This window comes from Mirounga leonina, unplaced genomic scaffold (genome assembly GCF_011800145.1).
Source record: "Mirounga leonina isolate KUSES-001 unplaced genomic scaffold, KU_Mleo_1.0 Mir_128, whole genome shotgun sequence".
Lineage (NCBI taxonomy): Eukaryota > Metazoa > Chordata > Mammalia > Carnivora > Phocidae > Mirounga > Mirounga leonina.
Window position 1 is genome coordinate 17,144,151 of NW_023270320.1, and position 18,691 is coordinate 17,162,841.

The window sequence follows — 18,691 nt, forward strand, 5'->3', positions numbered from 1 at the left end:
AATTTTGAGACATGTCAACAAGGTAATGAAAATAGCAGTTCTTATTTCTCTTTTGGCAATAGATTTCATAATGAAAATCATACAATGAGTATATAGTTACTGAAACGTTAGAAGTAAAAAGAGGTTTCTTTTAGAATGGCGTAATTTAAGTAACTTTTTATTGAATGAATCACTAAACTCTGGCATCTATACAAAAACACAGTTCTAAAACAATTGGAGTTAATGTTGGCCACATGGGCCTTAATAATACAGTAACTGCGACATTTCTTATGTTACATGCACTCAACATCCTCGCTATTCAGTTTTGCTCTTTCAGCAATTCAAATGAACAAATATTTATCAGGCACAATTATATATGAGATACATGTTGACTGCTAGAGCACTAAAGATAAACAAGGAAGGATGCAGATCCTGGTCTAATGGAACATACAACCTTATTAGGTGGGGAGGGATAAGATAAATAATTACACAAAAATGTCAAATTCCTAACTGAAAAAAGAGCCATAAGTTAAAACTATAACACACCATGAGATGCTGTTTATACATACTCTTCCACCCTCCTAAATCCTTGGGGTTTTGGCACTGAGTAAAAAATTATTTTTGTCTAATAAAAAATGCCTTGATCACAGGAAGATGGCCACCTTTTTCTGTTATTGTTAATCAGCCTGTTTGGATCTGGAGTGCTGAGATACTGAGAAACTGAGTTCCTTAGGAAATTTTATCACAGAACTTTATATAAAGGTCTGAAAACTGTACTGTTGTGAAAGTATGGCTTTTTTTTTTTTTTGCATTTAAATTTTTTTACTTTATTTTTCTCTTTTCATTTGAACATTTTTTTTCACTCATCCAAACGGGAAGGGCTGAACCTGATCTTTATGAAATAATTTGGGGTTTGCTTAATATTTGTATTGTGTTTTCCAAGACAAAGACTGTCTCCCAGGTTGATATTTTGATTCGGCTTTAAAAATGACTTTTAATATGTGATTTATTTTTTTTTAAATTATTATTGTTGTCTTTTTTTAATCCCATAGAAATGTATTTTGGAATGTAATTTACCTACCAGAAAGTAATTATATAAAACATCTTTTTTTATTGACATATAAAGTTCTATTAGTTTTAGGTATGCTACATAATGATTTGATGTACAGATACATTGTGAAATGAATACTACATTAAGTTATGTAAAATAACTTTGATCCCCAAACCTTAAGTTATTTATTGAGTTAAGAACATCCATTGATCCGTTACTAGATTTTAATATTTCACCTTTTATTAACAGTTTCTGTGATTATCCTGGGAAGAATCCCTATAAAGTTGTCTCATGATTTTCTGGGTAGTGAGGACTGTTACGTACAACTGTGCCTCTTACAAACAGAACAATATCAGGAAGCAGCCTGTTCCATTGGAATGATTAGACTGAGGAGTCCATCGTAGTGCAATTAAACTCTGCCTTTTTCTTTCTTTCTTTCTTTTTCTTTCTTTCTTTCTTTCTTTCTTTCTTTCTTTCTTTCTTTCTTTCTTTCTTTCTTTCTTTCTTTCTTTCTTCTTTTCTTTCTTTCTTTATTTTTGCCTTTTTCTGATTACTATTTGTATTTCCCTCAACATAACACTCCCTGACCATTTACAGCTTTTTTCCTACTCTCTGCTTCCTCTTTCTTTCTGCCTATGTGTATCATGCGTTTCATTGTCTATGTCAGATTTTCCGGAATCTTGATTTTTATCAATCCTCCGCTAAACTTCCTCTATAACTGTTTTTTCCACACTCTTCCTGCCTGACATATTTATTTTTATATTCATTGTATGTTTATTAGGGGCAAATATATATATATATATATATATATATATATATATATATATATATATATATGTTGAGAATAATAACTCACATTTTCTTGCCCTCAGTCAAATACTTGACTATTTACCATGTAGGCAGGGAATGTCAACTTTTTACATATTTTCTATTTTACTTCTTTGGATATCAAGGGCAAATCAACAGTGATGGAAAGTCTGACAGAGCTGGAAGAGCCAGAACTTACCTGAGGTCTTGGGAAGGTTCTGCTCTGATGTGAGGTGTTTCAACAGAGTGCCCGAATACTGCTCCTTCAGTGCCTGGACAGAACAGGAATCCAGTAGTCAGTACAAGCAAGTGGACACACACGTTGGTTTTCATTTCTATTTTTATGCATCAAATATTCATCCAAAAAAATGGCACAACTGGAAACAAGAGTACAGACAATGAAGGAGAAAAATTGGGAAAAAAAAGTGTTCAAGGTAGTGAAAGGCCAAGAAGGGTAAATCTAAATGTCCCTCTGTAGACCACTTTTGAGATGACCTTATTTAGCAAAATTCAGACTGACTGAGGATTTTCACTCTCTGATCAAAGAGCAAAGACCATCTCCTCCTTTCTTGTTTCCCAGGTACATGAATTTGAGGGAGGGATAGGTCATAATACTCGGTTCTATCTTTCTACAAACAGCGAGCATGGATGAAAATGTGGAGTGTGAGCTCTCTTGTAATGTATCATTAATTCTTTAAAGACATAGGTCTCATGGGGCATTTGGCAATTTCCCTACACATAACACCCACCTTTCAGTAGAGAGATTATCCACAGTACCTTACTTTGACCTCGCTGGAACTAAGGCTCTCTCTAAAACCATGAACTGCTCAAAATCATTTCATTACAGTTGACTTCATGTGGGCTCATACTTACCCAAAGAGGTCATGCACTCTAACACTTTCCTCAGACTGTTGAATTATATTCTGTCTACACTTTCGTTTATTGACTACATGTGATTTCCAGATTCCCAGAGCCTTTCCATAATTGAACTGAGCTAAATAGAATGACCTTGCTTTTTGGCTTAATCTTCATCAAACATTTTGGTGTAGGAATGTCATGTCTGCTCCATCAATGGCCTCTACACCAGCTTATTAATACAAATTATACAAAATAATGCAAACAATACAAATAATGCAAATAAAAATATAAATTTTAAACCTATAAGATAAAGCTGCCTATGCTTATTGTGAAGAATAATGGGAAATATATTGATCCAATAAGCAAAGAAGACATTTTCACTAGAAAACTAGAGCTAACACTTAAATTCGTTAAAAATATGTTGTTTTATAAGAAAATATACTAAAATCACCAAATGACTCCTCCACATCAAACAGCAATGCAGACCTTGATCTTGAATCAGAGAGGAAGAGATTTTTTTCAAAGACTGTAACATGGTTTCATCTATCTTATGGTTCTAAGGGTAAATTTATAAGGTTCTGCAGCAGTAAATTCCTAAGATTACAGACCTCAGTTTATAAGTTAAAAGCTATTGGCATTTGCTGACCTTTCACTGGGTTTTAGTAGTTGTTGAGGTTTGGTTTTATTTTTTTTCTAAAGAGACTCTGTAAGGCCTATAATATATAGACAGACTATCAGAGCAATTATTTCTTTATGGCATTTGCTCTTTTGATATTTTGTAAGATATTTTATTTCTGTGAGTGGAAAATTTTTAGAGATAAATCTTTGGAAGTAAAGTAACGGTTTTGGATAAAACCCTCATTTTGTGGTTGTGGTGGTGATGGGGCATTTGAGACAATATTCCAAGGTATAAATTTTCATATCTCAAGGAAAGACTCTTTTAGCATTTTAAAAGAAGATATAACTCCTAGAAAGAATAGTTATCCATGTGCAAAGTTTAAAAATTAATTTCCACTATTCTGTGACTTTGAAAATGTCCCACACAAGATGACAGAAATATAATTAAAGAGCAGCCGCAATACTTATTTTCAAACATGGAATGGCACAGATATAACTTCACACAGAATATATCAGTGAAAGTAAAAGGGGAATGCTATCAAAGGTTTAATTTTCCAATGAGGATTAAAAACTGATAGAGGTCTTTAAATATCAGTTTAGAAAATGTTTGAGGATTAAAACAAAACAAAACAAAACCCACAATTCTTGAAGAAATAATGTGTAATCATATCTCCTAAGGGGCTAACTTGGAAACTGAATAAAATAACATAAATAATTAATTAACTACAAATCTCCAGATAATGAGAAAATTACTCTCATCCTCTCCATTATTGTCCTAGAATGAGCAAAGGGGTAATAATTAATAAGCAATAATGATAATCTTAAAAGGAAATCAGTGAGGGGAAAATAAAAGCCATCTGAAGCAGGCACATACTCTCACAGTATAAAAAATCAAAATTAAAATACATATTTCCTTCGAATTGGGAACTTTTACAAATGTCAGATGATTAGTAAGGTTGCCAGACTGTGCAATTAAAAATACAGGACACCAAATTACCTTTGAATTTCAGGTAAATATGAAAAAAATATTCAATATAAGTAAGCGATATTTTCAGGGGACATACTTATAGTAAAAATGGTATGGTGTTTATCTGAAATTCAAAATTGAATCACTATATTGTACACCTGAAACTAATGTTACACTACAGGTTAACTAACTGGAATTTAAAGAAAAAATAAAAAATAAAACACATATTTTTAAAATAAATAAATTGTAACCTATTCTCAAAAAAAAAAAATTAACTGGGTATCATGTATTATACCTGCTACCCTACCCATCAGCCAACATTTGGTACAAAGAATACAGATGTGATTTACTCTTAGTTCAGGAAAAGAAAGAATGTGTGATGAATTTCATATCTTAAGTTATAAAACCACAGAAACTGAAAAGGAAGAGGGACAGAAAAAGGACAAGAAGGTACACAACACAGGCATTTATATATATATATATATATATATATATATATATATATATTTAAACTTGTTGATTAAATAAGCATTTGTTGTTTATTGTTATTTTAAGGGGCCATTCAAAGGGATACAACGTTCAAATGATTGCTTGTATAGATGCTGAAGGGTATTTCAGATAATTTGAGGTGATGACATTCTTTAAAGACTTTGGGAAAACATAGACTGTTGACTATTGCAATGGTCAGGAAAGATGAGACAAGCAAACTTTAGGGTCAAAAAAGACTAGGTGTCATTTATATGATAAATCTGGCTGCGAAACACAATAAGAAGGATGGCATATTCTGCTTTGCTGGAGAGGAGAAAGAGTATATGTGGATTGTGATCCTACTTTACACGTAAAGACAGTTTAAGAAGTAAGTTTAAGACATATGTATATACTATGCACTTTGAAGTTAGCAGAGGGGAGGAGACAACCCCAGCTCCTTCATTCTTACCTAAATGACTTGAGCAAGTTATTTAATCTGTCCAAACTTCAATTTCCATAGATATTGATAAAGATAGAAATGCCAACCTTACAGGTTGGGTCAGGTTTTTCTTTTTCTTTTTCTTTTTTTTTTTTAAGATTTTATTTATTTATTTGACAGAGACAGAGATAGCGAGAGCAGGAACACAAGCAGCGGGAGGGGGAGAGGGAGAAGCAGGCTTCCCAAGGAGCAGGGAGCCCGATGTGGGGCTCGATCCCAGGACCCTGGGATCATGACCTGAGCCGAAGGCAGACGCTCAACGACTGAGCCACCCAGGTGCCCCTGGGTCAGGTTTTTCTTAAACAGGATATAAATGTGCCTGGTTCAATGTAAGAATTCGGTATTCCTTAATTCACTCTCTCTGCCACTTTTCTTTATGCACATCACCACAGAAGAGGTGCTCATTGTGTTTGCAGAATTAAGGGTCCAACATGGGTTCACTCATCAATACGTGGAGTCTCTATTCCCAAAATGCCAACTTCAAGTAACACGGTCTCATGCTGAATTCTGAAATCTGGAATTTAGACATTGTAAAGAGATTCTTAAACGTTAGATAGCAAGTGCATTTTATTAATCAAGACTATTCAGTAATCAAGGAATTCCCTAATGCAGGTGCCTAGGTACCAGATAAGATAGATTAATGCCCAAATAAGCTCTGAGAAAGAAGTTTCTTCTAAAGAAAAAATTGTGTCCAGGACGATCTTCCTTTCAATTGAACTTTACCCAGATGTTTAAAAAATTGTGGAAAAATGAAAACAAAAATGCATAGTAGACCCTATACTACCTACAATAGGTGGTTGTGATTTTTCTGTTTTATACTTATTAGCTCTCTGTGCAGGATATCCTGGGAATTCATCATCCAAGCAACTGGAGTAGGTGAAACAGGCATTAACTCCCCCAGGGTTTTAGCTTCCTTTTAAAAGTCAAAGGAAAAGTTAAGGAAAGAGTAGTATAGGATGCCATTCCTTAGAATATTTCTCTTCCTTTCTTTCTTTCTTTTTTTTTTTTAAGCCTTTATTTATTTCAGAGGTAGAGAAAAAGACAGAGAGAGAGAGAGCACAAGGAGGGGGAGAAGCAGGCGGAGAGGGGCAAGCAGACTCCCCACTGAGCAGGGAGCCCTACCTGGGGGTTCGATCCCAGGACCCTGAGATCATGACCTGAGCCAAAACCAAGAGTCGGACACTTAACCAACTGAAGCATCCAGGTGCCCCAGAATATTTCTCTTCTTAATGAGAAACCTCAAGCATTCAATTTATAAGAATTCCAAGCTAGCAATTAGTTCTCAGAACTTAGAGGGGGAGGAATCAGTCATGATAAAAGCACCACCTCCAATAACCAGTCCATGGGACCTTTAGGAGACTTAAATCATCAAAAAATTTAATAAACTTGAGACAGCACTTCAAATTCCTCCACTGGAATAGGGCTGAAGTCCTGGATGAATTCATCTAGATCTCAGAGGCAAAAATATTCCTTTTTATTCATTATCTTCAAGTTTGATCCTGTGCTGTGGAATGTACACAATTTCTTCGGTTAATTACTTTGAAAGGCTCTTTAAAAATTGTAAAATCTTTTTTTTTTAATTGTATTTGAGATCAGGGCCTTTTTCACTCTGTAGTGCCACTTCCTAGCCCGTTATGTAGTGTAAGATAAGCATTCATTAATATGTCTCTCTGAAGCTGTGGGAAGTGACATGAAGAACATAGCAGCACGTGCGGGCCCAGAAGAGACTGGGCTTCCCCGGGGTCTCCATTATCAGTGGGTCCAAGGGGCTTCGGAAGAGAAGGCTAAGGCCTGGCATGGAATGTCTTTTGTTCTGGAGAGTCAGAAGAAAAGAGAGAAAAGCCAGATGGGAGGGGAACAAAGGAATCAGGAAAGGGTGGGACCCTCACCCTGTGGGACAGAGGCTAGAGAGAAATAGAAACATTTAAATTCTATTTTTTAGGTCACTTGTCTTGATGCTTGCCAAATGGGCTCTCCTGCTGCCATCAGTTTTTCAATAAAATCTACCATGATCATTTATATGTTTTGAGGTTTTTATGTAGTAGTAGTAGTATTTTGGAGGGGACCAAGAAGGGAATGAGTTTTACATGCAGATCAATATAGGACAGAAGAGATAACATGAAAGGAAATCAAGGCCATGAGGCCAAGGAGCTTAAGAGAACATAACCTTCCCTGCTCTCTCTGCCTGCAATGCATAGGAATCCTAGGCAGCATTTTAAATTTCTACACTAGAATACGGACGAAGTACAGGGCAAATTCATATACCTCCTAGGCGCCAGAAAGTTCCAATGTATTCATTATTTTCAAATTTAAACCTACACCAATGATTATTTCAGTCTTTGAAATAATCTTTCATGCCTTGCTTTCCCCTTCCTTTATTTGCACCTCTTTCCCTCCAAATCTAAATTGGTAAAGTCAAAGATTAGACGGGGAACAGTTTCATTCTATTCCCAGATCTGCCTCTAATTTGTTTTTTGATATTTGATAAGTATTTAAAGCCCTCTGGTTACCATTAGTAAAATGAGGCACTCAGAGGCACATGGGCGGCTCAGTCATGTAAGCGCTTACTCTTGATTTCAGCTCAGGTCATGATCTTGAAGTCATGGAATTGAGCCCCATGTCAGGCTCTGTGCTCAGTGGAGTCTGTGTCTCTCCCTCCCCCTCTCCTTTTCTTCCTTCCTTCGTGCTTTTTCTCTCTCTCTCAAATAAATAAATCTTTTAAAAAATTAGGCACTGAATAACATGATCTCTAAGGTACCTTCAGTTTCTAACAGTCACAGTTAATATGATTTTTTCCAAACATGTTAAGATGTGTATTATAACTCTTCTCATTTCTCCTTAAATAGAAGTGGAAATGAGTTTGTCCCTACAAATTAAAAGAAAAAAATACTTTAGAGAAAGAATGGAGTAATTATATTGGCAAAAGTAAGCTATTAACTGTCATTTCTTCTACTCCATTAGAAAGTTTCTATGACTCCTGCAAGCACATCATTGCCCTTAAAAAAATGTCAACACATTTCAACATACATCTCCCACTTGTGTTATTTTAATAATCTAAATGGTGTTCCTGCTTCCAGCTAACTCCACAAAACACAACTTATACATGTCTAGATTAAACTTACCAAACCTGATACCTCACCTCTACAAAGAGCTGTATTATTTTCTTGGATACCGCTTCTCCCCAGCATACAAGACTTCCATAATCTGGGCCCATCCACCTGCTCAGACTTCTTTTCCTCTACTCATCTATGAAGTCTCTTTACTATGTTTCCCACCTCTTAAGGTAAATGTAATCTGTTCATCCTCTGAATATATTTAGGTTTTATTACCTGTCATGCTCATTTAGATCTTATCATATCCTAAAATTTTACATTTTATATTATATGTATCACTCCACATCTAGAGTTAAAAAAAATCAAAGACATATTGCTCATACCCAACTGGATTCTTATGCACAACATGGTGTCTTGCATATGTGAGATAATTAATAAATATTGATCCTTATCAATATTGATAAGGATCAATATTTCAACGAACTTCCCTTGAAAGTTTTTTTTCTCCTGTTTTTTTTTTAATTTTTTTTTGTTTTATTTATTTATTCATGAGAATCAGAGAGAGAGATAGAGAGAGGCAGCGGCAGAGGGAGAAGCAGGCTCTCCGCCTAGCAGGGAGCCCGATGCGGGACTCAATCCCAGGACCCTGGGATCGTGACCTGAGCCAAAGGAGATGCTTAACCAACTGAGCCACCCAGGTGTCCCCAAAATACTTAATTCGGAAGCTGGGAAGTATACTGAGATGTCCCTTCTTGTTCAATTTCCTTATTAGTTTACTTCTTTCCACAACTTCAATATCACTTTTATTTGTCTCAATTATTCCTCCCTACCACTGCCAACTAACACTCTAAAACAAAGGTGGGGGCGCCTGGGTGGCTCAGTCAGTTAAGCGTGACCTGCCTTTGGCTCAGGTCACGATCCCCGGGTCCTGGGATCAAACCCCACGTCAGGCTCCCTGCTCAGCAGGGAGTCTGCTTCTCCCTCTCCCTCTGTCGCTCCCCCCAACTCACTATCCCTCTCTCCCTCTCTCTTTCTCTCTTGCTCTCTCTCAAATAGTTAAATAGTAATCTTTAAAACAAACAAAAACAAAAATCAAACAAAGCTGTGCAATTCTCACTTACAATGCTTCCAGAATCCAGTCATTTATAGAAGTCAAGTCCAAAAGCCTTAGCAGAATTTACCTCTTAGCAGTGCTACGCATTTTACACTTCAGTGACAATAAAAGTCTTGGAGATTTTGAAATGCTTACGAACTGTCATGAATACTACTTCTTCCCAACATACCCCCTATCCCTCTCCCCTTTGATGGTAATCTCTACAAATTCTTTAGGATCTGATTCCAGATTATTTTCTCTGTGAAACAAACATTATCTGCATCTTTTTGGCACTTCCTCCCTCTGCTCAGCTTCCCCAGCTCCTTGTGAAAATTACTGGTATAGCGTTTATCACATTGCTGTGCGATTTGCTTTGAACTCTAACCCAATAACTTATGAGTTCCTTGAACTCAAGGACTTTGTCTTAATTAATTTTATACACTTAGCACTGATCTTAGATTCTGATATATAGTTGAGGTCAGTAAATGAAAGAATGGGAAGTAAAGAATGAAAGCAGGAAGACATTAAAAATTATTCTATTTATAATTTATGTGTAAAACATGGGAACTTTCAGTTTCTTAACGTATTTCTTTCTTTAATACTTCAGTACAAATTGGGTTATTAATATCCTGAGGTGATGATCTGAATTTACTGAAACTGTTACTATGAGCCTAGCCAATGTTAATTATTCTAGTGAAACAGGGAAACAATATTGTTAAATTGTCTTTCTGATGGAAACAAAAAAACACCATGTTGTTCATTTGAGATGGGAGAATAAGCTTCCACGATTTCTGAAAATATATTATTTCAAAATCTGTTTTTACTTTTCAGTCAGCATTTTTTGTAATTTAAAAAATATCTCAAGGCATTTACTCCCAGATGCCAAATCATGTCCTCTCTTCCATTTCTGAAGGCTTTCAAAAGACAAAAAGAGATAATGGAAAAGATACTTAACCAGATGGAAAATGCATTACAATAAAACTATTTTCTTCAAGATGAAGTATATTTCAAAAATATTTGATTTGTCACTAATAAAAAAAGACAAATATGTCACACGATTAAAAATGATACAGATGGCCTTCTTGCTCATATTTTAAAACGTTCAAGTAGTTTGTATTTTACTAGCATTTATTTCTCTGATTATTTAAGGGAGAATACCTCTTCATTTGTTAATTCTTTCTATTGATTTCAATGAAGCAAAAATAATTGAAATTTTAAAGCATGTGTGAAGTAAACAGAAGGGAAAAGAAAATAAATTATGTTCTTATTGAATGAATAAGTAGTTTGATGAAAATTACATCTAGGAAAAAGATACAGAAGTAACCCCTCTTGGGCGCCTGGGTGGCTCAGTTGGTTAAGCGACTGCCTTTGGCTCGGGTCATGATCCTGGAGTCCCGGGATCGAGTCCCGCATCCGGCTCCCTTCTTGGCAGGGAGTCTGCTTCTCCCTCTGACCCTCCTCCCTCTCATGCTCTCTGTCTCTCATTCTCTCTGTCTCAAATAAATAAATAAAATCTTTAAAAAAAAAAAAAAAGAAGTAACCCCTCTTTCAAGTTCCCACCTCCCCAAAATTTTTTAGAATAGTTAAGGAGAGCTTTCCTCATTCACTCTGAGAATATACACATTCAGGAAATAATAAGTAATTCTAAGGTCTATAATTACTGAGGTTGTCATTTTGCCCCTTACTTTACTTACATACACTAAAGGAATGAGAAGCAGTACATACCTAAGACTTTTAGAAAATCCTAAATGAAAAGATGTCACCAAGAACATATCTTTAGTAAACATAAGAGTCATAAGATTCTATTGTTATGGGTTTATTAAAAGGCAGGAAGGTTTGAATTGATTTATCCCTACATTGTAAACATTCTAACAGAAATTAAAATGCAAAACTATAAAATAACTTGATAACAAATGAACTACCTAATATTGTTTTTGTTATTTCTTTTTGTTAGAAAATTCATAAAAGATTAATTCATGGTAAGATTTAGAAAATTAATAAAACCAGATCTCTAGGTGAATTATCTTTTTACCACATTTAAATACTTTTTGGAAGCTTTGAAATACTTAAGTAGTATGTTTTGTTTTGAGGTTTGGGCATTTTACCTACATGCAGATAGTATATCTAATACTAGTTTTGTTTCTTTAAGGTCATGTTCATTCTTATGCATGCACGTTTTCTGTGTAATCCTCTCCTTTAGAAACTCAATCATCGCTCAATCTATATGCAATTTAAGCTTTTTGGATCCTTGTGGAAATCCACTTATCTAAAAATCTCCTGTCAGTTGCAAGAAAAACTCAGGTTGCTTTGGGGAACAAAAGTGAATACCTTAATTCTGCCTTCTTGACACATTTTATTCATCAGGTTCTTCACCCCTATTTAGATTAGTCTCTGTACAGAAGATGGGCTTTCTGCTTCTATGAGTCACAGGCAGGAAGACTGTGTTTCTTACCAGCACACTGTGCTGATCATTACCTAGTGGAATGCACAAGGACAGGGACTCATCGTCTCAGCAGTAGTTTTACTTCTTAATTTTCTCCCCCTAAGATTTTTGATATATTGACATCAAATGGATACATTTCCATTGCCTTTTATGGAAAACAAAAATCAGTAGGGAAGTTGTCCAAAACAGATAGTACCTGATTGTCTTCAGTGGCTTCAGATATTACATTGTTTATAGATTTATTTGAACTTTCCACTCTCTTTTTTCATTTTGAAAAAAAAACCCACAACCTTGTCTATTCAAAAGATGCTAATTCTGTAAATAGCTTTATGACCCTTAACTACACGGTTAATCTGTACAAAGTGACATGTGAACAAAGAAGCTAGGACTTTTAACATGATATCACATTCAACACAATTTAGACTTTCCTTCTAGTCTCAAGATCTCTAAATGACTGGGGCGTCTGGGTGGCTTAGTTGGTCAGGTCAAGATCTCAGGGTCCTAGGATCTAGCCCCACCTCATCATTGCTCCCTGCTCGGCAGGGAGTCTGTTTCTCCCTCTGCCCCTCCCCACGCTCGTGCTCTCTCTCTCTTACCCTCTCTCAAATAAATAAAATCTTAAAAAAAAAGATATCTCAGTGACTCTAAAACATCATAGTTTTACCTATGGTTTTCAGAGCATCTCTGTTGATGTGGACACAGTCAGAATCTGGAATGTTTGTACAGGTAATTTGCCTTGATATTTATGTTTTCACTCATTTAGTAATAACTGAGCTTTATAAAAATTCAGGTGAAAAATGCAAGTTTCAAAAGCCTATCCTGTAATAACAGAAGAGTGTGGCGTACACAGAGCTCAAATGGGAAACAGCTAGGTACACAGACATCATTAAACAGGTATTAATGCCAAAATAAATTTCCTTCATCCTTTCATTTATATGAGATTTTATTTTTTTTTCCCTTTTATTGTTCCAGATTGCTCCTGTGAATTTTATGTTGTCACCCGCCATGTAATTCATTGTGTGCCAATAAGTAAACAAAAAGAGCTCCACTTATTTGGGTTTGTTTTTTACCCACAAGAGGATTGGTGGCATTACCTTTAATTAATGTAAAGAATAGCAGGTTTTTTTTTTACCAGAACCCTGTTTCCCTCTATAATGGTATCTTCACCATGAACACTCATCATATTCCCAGCTCGGATTGCCGTGAATGCCTCTGCATGATCTTTAGAGCAATTCCAAGCAGAGTAAGCCATTAGAGTTTTAGGCAAATCATAACTAGTCTGAGCATCCATGGTTTGTAGGCAAGTCCAGGGATCTTCAAAATCCTTGAGCTATTATGTCACCCTGAATTTTATGTGCATGGTTTGTGTGCCACACCAAGTAGCTTTAAAGATGGTGGCCCTCTGAGCTCCAAAATAATGCTTCAGAGGTTAGCACGAGATCTTTTCATATAAATGGGCCTGTGCTGGTAAATTGGGGGGGGGATAATGTATAACAGGATCATCTAGATTCATGATTTTATACATATATATATACACGCATATATATATGATTTATTTATGTTAGAGAGAGAGAGAGAGAGAGAGAGAGCACCTGTGCAAGTTAGGGGAGAGATAGAGGGAGAGAGATAGGGAGAATCCTCAAGCAGACCCCCAGCTGAGCTCAGAGCCGGACGCTGGGCTCCATCCAAGGCACCTGAGATCATGACCTGAACAGAAATCAAGAGTCCGCTGCTTCACTGACTGAGCCACCCAGGTGCTCTTGTGATATTACATTTCTGGAATACTCTGATATGTTCACCAAATATTTCACCATGAGCCTCTCAAGCAGAGATACAATATTTTCAATATAAAGTATTCATTTTTTTTCTAGAAAGGATAAGTTGTGACACAAATGTACACATCTGTGTGTGTGTGTGTGTGTGTGTGTATGAATGTAGAGTATAGCATCTCACTGAGGAGTACCAGACTCAGGTGTTTTAGATTATGAATCCTGACAATATTCTCCAAATAAAATTCCAATCTAATAGAAACTTTTCCAGAGAACTGGAAAAGAGAAAACACGATGCCTTAATATATGAAGGATATTTTCAATACCAATCCCAGACAAGAACTACACAAGACAGAAAATTTGTTCATGGGTATAGATACAGAGATCCTAAAGAAAATATCATGCTGAAACCATCAGTAAAGTAAGAAATATCAGGATCATTTCTTTAGTATTTATTACAGGAATGTAATTTTTGTTTAACAGCAGAAAATTAATTAATAAAATTCTCTATACTAATTTATTGCCGGAGAACACTATATAATCATAGCAAAAGATTCAGACCTAACCACTCAAAAAGTTCAACGTTTTTCCATGATTAACAACAACCACCACAATAACAATTGCCACCTTCGAGAAAAATAGGAATGCAGGTAAACTTTCTCCCACAGGTTAGAGTCATCTACAACAAAACCCCAAAACCTACAGCAACCTTAAACTTACTGGTGACACAGTAAAACATTTCCCTTATGGGTAACAGCTGTACAAAAGTGTGATGTGGTTTTACTTTTTGCCTAGAATCACCACTTGGATTCCACTCCCCACTATAGTTCTCATACTACCACGTGGAAGGGAGGGAAGGGAAAATGCAGGTCCATGAAAAGCATATTGTTTGGGGAAAAAGTAACAAAATTTTCATGCTTCATATACAATATGGTTTCCACACAGGAAACCTAAAAGAACATACAGATAATTTAATAAAATTAGTAAGAGAATTATTTTGACTTCAAGTATAATAAAAGTTCTGGAAACACTTTGTAGAATGAATTATTAAACTTAACCAAAAGATATTAAAGCAATTTTAAATGTTAGAAGAATATAATGTGATCATAAATATGAACCTAAAGTTGTTAATTTCCCCCAAAACCTTGAATAGATTTAGTGCAATCTCAGATCATCAATGATATTTTCATGGAATTTGACAAACTGATTCTAAATCCATCTGGAAGAATATTGGGCCAAGAATAATAAGGCAATTCTGAACCCCTCCACAGAGTTTCCCTACCAGATTACAAGACATACATAAAGTTCTAGTTACTAAGTCAGCGTGGCTCTGGTAGAGAGAGAGAGAGACATAGACAGTGGAATAAAGAAGGCCCCAGAAACAGACCAGCACACTTATATCTGTATAGAAATTTGATTTATGACAGTCACTACTAAATGTAAGTGGGGAAACAAGTGACTAGTCAATAAATGATGCTAGGATAATTGTTTACACATAGGGGAAGATCAAACTGTATTTATCACTGCAAAAATAAATTTCAGCAGGATTAAAAATGTGATGGGCAAAGTTACAAAATGTATAGAAGACAATATAGGAGAGTATCTTTTTGACTTCAGATTAGAGAATGATTTCTCCTACAGTAAAGAAAAAAATGAATTTCTGAATTTAAGAATTTATTCTGAAATTAAGAATTTCTGCTGAACAAAGGACACCATAAGAAATTGAAATAAGGCAAACCTTGATCTTGGAGAAAATATCTGCAGCACATATAATTGACAAAGATCAATTTCCAAATATATAAAGAACTCTAAAAAGTAATTGAGAAAAGTGAAACTCACAGAAAATGACTAAGAACTTGGGAGATACTTCACAAAAAAAGGATCATTAAAATTCATCTGAAAACACAGTTCAGCTCATTTGTAATCAAATGAAACAAATTAAAACTGCATTGTGGTACCAAGTTAAACCCTTTGGTCTTGCAGAAACTTTAAAGTCAAAAATATATTTGTTATGGGAAGGTACGGATACATTCTTTTTTTTTTTTTTAAAGATTTTATTTATTTATTCATGAGAGAGAGAGAGAGAGGCAGAGGGAGAAGCAGACTTCCCGCAGAGCAGGGAGCCCAATGCGGGACTCGATCCCAAGAGTCCGGGATCATGACCTGAGTCGAAGGCAGACGCTTAACCATCTGAGCCACCCAGGCGCCCGGTACAGATACATTCTTAAAAGAGAAAATATATAAAGCTTTAAGACAACGATAAATTTGACTATATTAATATAAAATTTTTCTTAACAATAAAAAGACCCTTAAGCAAAGTTAGATAAAAAACACATCTTCAACAGCAAATATAACTGATACACAATTAACATCCAGAAAACATAAGGAACTCCTACAGATCAATAAGAAAACAACAACTCATTAAAAAAAAATGAGTAATTCACAAAGAGAAACCTGAACAGTCAGTACACTGGGGGAAAAAATACTCCATGTCACTACTAATCAGGACATTATAAATGAAAACAAAAAAGAGATGTAATTTTATTTGAATCTTTTCTAGTGACCTGGATACTAGAAAAGCCGTCCCGTCGTGTTGGTTTTTATTATCTTCATGGCTGAAACAAAGCTTTATTTACTATTTTCCACTTTAGGGTCACAGCAAATGAATGCCATTATGTGGCTGTTTGGAAAGTGACTAAAGTATTCGTGGAATTTATAGAAAGTGCATTTTTCACTGAAAATAAAACCTTTTCTGGAGTTTGTTTTTTTTTTTAGATAGCCATTTTGAAATAACATGTCTTACCAAATTTCCACACTTGTTTCAAATTAAAATGTTTTGTTTTTTTTCCTTAAAATCCTACATGAAATAAGAAAATAGAAATCAGGCTCAAAGTTAGGTGATTTAAAGCCTGCTATTCAGTTAAATGATTGTGCACTGATATTTATTTTGTCAGTTCACTACACAAAGTATCAGGAAGTGTATAGTTTTCAGTAGGGTGAGATTGGAGGGGACACCAATACCACACAGAAAATAGCTCAATGTGTTGTCTCAGTAGGTCTCACTAGCAGTGTGGCATTGAATAAGTCATTTAGCTATTTAAAATCTTAATTTTCTTATGTGTAAAACAAAACAAAACTGTGTGCTGTGTGTCCTCTTCTCCTCAGAGAACTGTGTGAGATTTTTTTTTAAAGATTATTATCAGGGCGCCTGGCTGGCTCAGTCGGTGGAGCCTATGACTCTAAATCTTGGGGTTGTGGGGCGCCTGGGTGGCTCAGTCGTTAAGTGTCTGCCTTCGGCTCAGGTCATGATCCCAGGGTCCTGGGATCAAGCCCCGCATCGGACTCCCTGCTCAGTGGGAAGCCTACTTCTCCCTCTCCCACTCCCCCTGCTTGTGTTCCCTCTCTCGCTATGTATCTCTCTGTCAAATAAATAAATAAAATCTTTAAAATCAATCAATCAATCAATCAATCAATCAATCTTGGGGTTGTGAGTTTGAGCCCCATGTTGGGTGTGGAGATTGCTTAAAAATAAAATCTTAATACAAATGTAGGGATCCAAAGGGGTACGTGCACCCCGATGTTTATAGCAGCAATGTCCACAATAGCCAAACTGTGGAAAGAGCCAAGATGTCCATCGACAGATGAATGGATAAAGAAGATGTGGTATACACACACACACACACACACACACACACAATGGAATATTATGCAGCCATCAAAAGGAATGAGATCTTGCCATTTGCAACGACGTGGATGGAACTGGAGGGTATTATGCTGAGTGAAATAAGTCAATCAGAGAAAGACATGTATCATATGATCTCACTGATATGAGGAATTCTTAATCTCAGGAAACAAACTGAAGGTTGCTAGAGTGGTGGGGGGTGGAAAGGATGGGCTGGCTGGGTGATAGACATTGGGGAGGGTATGTGCTATGGTGAGCACTGTGAATTGTGTAAGACTGTTGAATCACAGATCTGTACCTCTGAAACAAATAATACATTATATATTAAAAAAATTAAATAAAATCTTAAAAAATTAAATAAAATAAAAAATAAAAAGATTATTATCTATATTATATCTGTATCATTTATATCTGTATCTATATCTATGTATACTTCATGATTGCTTAGCATTACTGGTTATGTGTAAAGTCAGTTTAGAAGACTTAGTGATGGGGTGCCTGGGCGGCTCAGTCAGTTAAGCATCTGACTCTTGATTTCAGCTCAGGTCTTGATCCCAGGGTTATGAGTTCAAGCCTTGCACTGGGCTTCATTCTGGAGCATGGAGCCCGCTTTTAAAGAAAAAAAAAAAAAAAGACTTAGTGATCTATGGTGGCTCAGGAATATGAGAATTTCATTCATTGATGATGAGTGAATAATGAATACCTTCCAGAGTCCTTATACTTTGAACAAACAATTCAATTTCAAGGAATTTATCCTGAAGAGATATATTTGTATACAAAGATGTTGCTACAAGGAATTGAATGATAGCCTTGTTTAGGTTCATTGACTACAATCCAAATGTCCAATAATAGGGAATTAATTAATAAACTATTGTGGTTCAATAAAATGGAATATTTTTAACCATTTAAAAAAGAGAATACCATTGAATGACATGAATTAAAAATAAATATTAGATTTCCATAAGGTATGAATAAATATCTATGTTCTTAAAGGGCCTCATAAAATCTTCACTGGTCAACATTCATCATTTGGCAGCTTTCTTCATTTCCCCTCCCTGGTTTTTAGGTCCTTTTTTTCTCTTTCATCTGATTAGAAACTCAAACATATTGCTTAATTTGCAGAGAAATTTGGGAAACATTATTTCCTCCTAAATCTTTCTACGTTAACATATAAAAAAAGCTTTCAAAGTAATTTTCCTTTTTATATATAATTCTTCTTAAAAGGTAGAAGTATCTTAATTAGATGTCATCTTAAATAGAAGTGTTTAAGTAAATGTCTAAAGATAAATCACTATCTTGAGAGGTTATGAGATTTCTGTCAAGTGCTGAAAGAGAGAATGATCACATTACAAAGACATAATAGAGAAAATTGAAACTTGGTGGGAAATTTGGAATAATCAAAAT

The 18,691-nt window shown here is 35.4% G+C and overlaps 1 protein-coding gene across 2 annotated transcripts in view; it reads right to left on the bottom strand.

Moving 5' to 3' along the window:
* The window catches only part of SGCZ (sarcoglycan zeta), a 427,058-nt gene that overhangs the window by 15,669 nt on the left and 392,698 nt on the right, over nt 1-18,691 (bottom strand). For both annotated transcript variants that reach the window (XM_035004132.1, XM_035004131.1), the window contains one exon: nt 2,037-2,109. In XM_035004132.1, the coding sequence (XP_034860023.1) occupies nt 2,037-2,109 (73 nt within the window). The remainder of the gene's footprint in view (nt 1-2,036; nt 2,110-18,691) is intronic.